General features: G+C 50.3%; 1 protein-coding gene across 5 annotated transcripts in view; it reads left to right on the top strand.

Annotated features, from left to right (window-relative positions):
* Positions 1-3,693, top strand: part of PPP1R13L (protein phosphatase 1 regulatory subunit 13 like) — a 27,329-nt gene that overhangs the window by 21,447 nt on the left and 2,189 nt on the right. For all 5 annotated transcript variants that reach the window (XM_037729237.1, XM_017502467.2, XM_037729238.1 and 2 more), the window contains one exon: positions 1,788-1,987. In XM_037729237.1, coding sequence (XP_037585165.1) covers positions 1,788-1,987 — 200 coding nt within the window. The remainder of the gene's footprint in view (positions 1-1,787; positions 1,988-3,693) is intronic.

The following is a 3,693-nucleotide window of genomic DNA, read 5'->3' as shown; positions in this document are numbered from 1 at the left end:
TAATTTTTTGTAGCTTTAGTAGAGACGGGGTTTCACCATGTTGACCAGGATGGTCTCGATCTCTTGACCTTGTGATCCACCCGCCTCGGCCTCCCAAAGTGCTGGGATTACAGGTTTGAGCCACCGCGCCCGGCCTAGGGATTAAGCTCTTGATGGAGATTACACGCTGAAATTGGGAGGAGATTCAGATGGGTTCTACCATCCGGAGATGTCATTACATCCTCTTTGGAGGCTCCATTACCTGGATGACGGCAGTGGAGCTGGACGGCACCATCTAGAAAGGGAGCGATGAGCTCGGCACAGTGGCTCATGCCTGTAATCCCAGCAATCTGGGAGGCCTAGACATTAGGATGGCTTGCGACTAGGAGTTCAAGACCAGCCAAGGCAACACAGGGAGACCACCTCCCTTCCCCGTCTCTACAAAATATGTATTTATTTATTATTTTTGAGACCGAGTCTCAATCTGTCACCCAAGCTGGAGTGCAGTGACGCGATCTCAGCAACTTCTGCCTCCTGGGTGTAAGCAATTCTGCCTCAGCCTCTCGAGTAGCTAGGACTACAGGTGCTCGCCACCATGCCCGGCTAATTTTTTATATTTTTTAGTAGAGACAGGGTTTTGCCATGTTGCCCAGGCTGATCCCGAACTCCTGAGCTCAGGCAGTCTGCCCGCCTTGGCCTTCCAAAGTGCTAAGATTACAGGTGTGAGCTGCCATGCCTGACCTCTACAAAATATTTATATTTATTTATTTATGAGACAGAATCTCACCCTATTGCACAGGCTGGAGTGCAATGGCACAATAGCTCACTGCAATCTTTGACTCCTGGGTGAAGGCGATTCTCCTGCCTCAGGCTCCCGAGTAGCTGGGATTACAAGGCACATGCCAGCACGCCTGGCTAATTTTTTTGTTTTTTTAGTAGAGACAGAGTTTCAACATGTTGGCCAGGCTGGTCTTGAACTCCTGGCCTCAGGTGATCTGCCTGCCTTGGCCTCCCGAAGTGCTGTGATTACAGATGTGAGCCACTGCACCTGGCCTACAAAATATTTAATAATAATAATAAAATAAAAACTCAAGAAGAGGCAGATGAGCCCACTTAAAGGTGGAGAGTAGGTCCATATCATTCAAGGAAGGTGGAATCTTCCATAGGGACTGTACCACGTAAGCTAAGCTCCAGGGTAGGGCAAAAGACTGGACCTCTAGGGTTGACGGGGAGATTCGGCAATGTACAAGAAGGAATCCTACCTGTAATCCCAGCACTGTGGGAGGCCGATGCAGGCAGATCACCTGAGGTCAGGAATTCGAGACCAGCCTGGCCACCATGGTGAAACCCTGTTATATTTATAAAAATATAAAAATTAGCCAGGTGTGGTGGCAGGCGCCTGTAATCCCAGCTACTTGGGAGGCTGAGACAGGAGAATCGCTTGAACCTGGGAGGCAGAGGTTGCAGGGAGCCGAGATCATGCCATTGCACTCCAGCCTGGGCAACAGAGTGAGACTCAGTCTGCAAAAACAAAAAAGGAAATGGGGGCCACTGACCCTGCCTCAGGAGTGGGTGGCCCATCTGGATGCCTCCCCCAGTGTCCTCGAAATGCTGCAGACTGCCGGTCCCAGCATCTGACTCCAGCTCCAGCTCCCATCCGCAGCCATGAGCACACACAGCGTTTCAGGGGTTTCAGCCCCCTGCTGGGACAGGCGCCAAATTGCAGGGCCTGTCCCGATCCCCACATGGCCCCTGCTCCTGGGCCCCCTGGACCGGGCTCTCACCTTCCCTCCCGTGGCATGTTTCAGATGTGGAGCAGAGTATGGGGCTGATGAACGGCGGGGCGGTGTACGCTCTCTGGGACTACAGCGCCGAGTTCGGGGACGAGCTGTCCTTCCGCGAGGGCGAGTCGGTCACTGTGCTGCGGAGGGACGGGCCAGAGGAGACCGACTGGTGGTGGGCCTCTCTGCATGGCCAGGAGGGCTACGTGCCGCGGAACTACTTCGGGGTGAGCCCAGGGGAGGTGTCGTGGGAACCTCCTGGCGGTTGTTTAGGGACTAGGATGATCCCACAGGGAAAAAGAGGGGGCGAGAGGGACAAAATGGGTGAGGGAGGCCAGAAAAGTCCATTATTGGTCATGGGGAGGAGCTGGGCATGGTGGTGCGTGCCTGTAATCCCAGCTACTCGGGAGGCTGAGGCAGGAGAATTGCCTGAACCCAGGAGGCGGAGGTTGCGGTGAGCCGAGATCGCGCCATTGCACTCCAGCCTGGGTAACAAGAGCGAAACTCCATCTCAAAAAAAAAAAAAAAAAGATATTTAATGTAAAAAAAATTACATTATATTTAGTAGTAATATGGGGGGTAAGGGGGGGTTCATTATAGTTAGGGGAGTGGGTGAGGAAGAGGCCTTTATTTTATTTTATTTTTATTTTAATACTTTTTTTTTTTTTTTTTTTTTTTTTTTTTTTTTTTTTTTTTTTTTTTTTTTTTTTCTGAGACAGAGTCTCGCTCTGTCTCCCAGGCTGGAGTGCAGTGGCACCATCTCTGCTCACTGCAACCTCCACCTCCCAGGCTCAAGCAATTCTCCTGCCTCAGCCTCCCGGGTAGGGGAGCTGGGATTACAGGCGTCCACCAACATGCCCAGCTAATTTTTGTATTTTTAGTAGAGATGGGATTTTGCCATGTTGGCCAGGCTGGTTTTGAACTCCTGACGTCAGGTGACCTGCCTGCCTCAGCCTCCCAAAGTGCTGGGATTACAGGTGTGAGCCACGGCATCTGGCTGGAAGAGCCCTTTAAAGAGCTGTCAGGATGTAGGGTGCTCAACCACAATGCCTTACCAATTATTTGATTGGTTTCTGCTCAATCCAATGTTTTTATTATAATTGCTGATTGTATGGGTGGAGAGGTCAAAGAATAATCCATTTTAGCCAAGGGAATTGATGAAGAAGAATCCCATTTTATTTATTTTTGAGACAGGGTTTCGTTCTTGTTACCCAGGCTGGAGTGCAATGGTGTGATCTTGGCTCACTGAAACCTCCGCCCTCCAGGTTCAAGTATTCTCCTGCCTCAGCCTCCCAAGTAGCTGGGATTACAGGCATGTGTCACCACACCTGGCTAATTTTGTATTTATTTAGTAGAGACAGGGTTTCTCCATGTTGGTCAGGCTGGTCTTGGACTCCCGACCTCAGGTGATCCACCCACCTCTGCTTCCCAAAGTGCTGAGATTACAGGCATAAGCCACTGCACCCAGCCGAAGAATACCATTTTAGTGATGGTGGGTGGAGTTAAGGAATTGTAGATTAAGGCTGAGAGTGGGCCAGACTTGGTGGCTCATGCCTGTAATCCCACCACTTTTGGAGACTGAGGCAGGAGGATCACCTGAGGTCAGGAGTTCGAGACCAGCCTGGCCAACACGGTGATACCCTGTCTCTACTAAAAATACAAAAAATTAGGTGGGCGTGCTAATTTTGCATTCACCTTACAGAGTTAAACTGATGTGTGTATGCAGCAGTTCAAAAACGCTTTCTTTGGAGAATCTAGAAAGTGATATTTCCTGCCATATACCCAGCTAATACAAAAAAGTAGCTGGGCATACTATAATCCCGGCTACTCAGGAGGCTGACACAGGAGAATTGCTTGGACCTGGGAGGTGGAGATTGCTGTGAGCTGAGGTCATGCACTGCACTCCAGCTTGGACAATAACAATGAAACTCCA

Source organism: Cebus imitator, unplaced genomic scaffold, assembly GCF_001604975.1.
Source record: "Cebus imitator isolate Cc_AM_T3 unplaced genomic scaffold, Cebus_imitator-1.0 Scaffold296, whole genome shotgun sequence".
NCBI classification, from domain to species: domain Eukaryota; kingdom Metazoa; phylum Chordata; class Mammalia; order Primates; family Cebidae; genus Cebus; species Cebus imitator.
The sequence above is the reverse complement of the archived record's forward strand: the minus strand, read 5'-3'. Positions and strand labels throughout refer to the sequence as shown.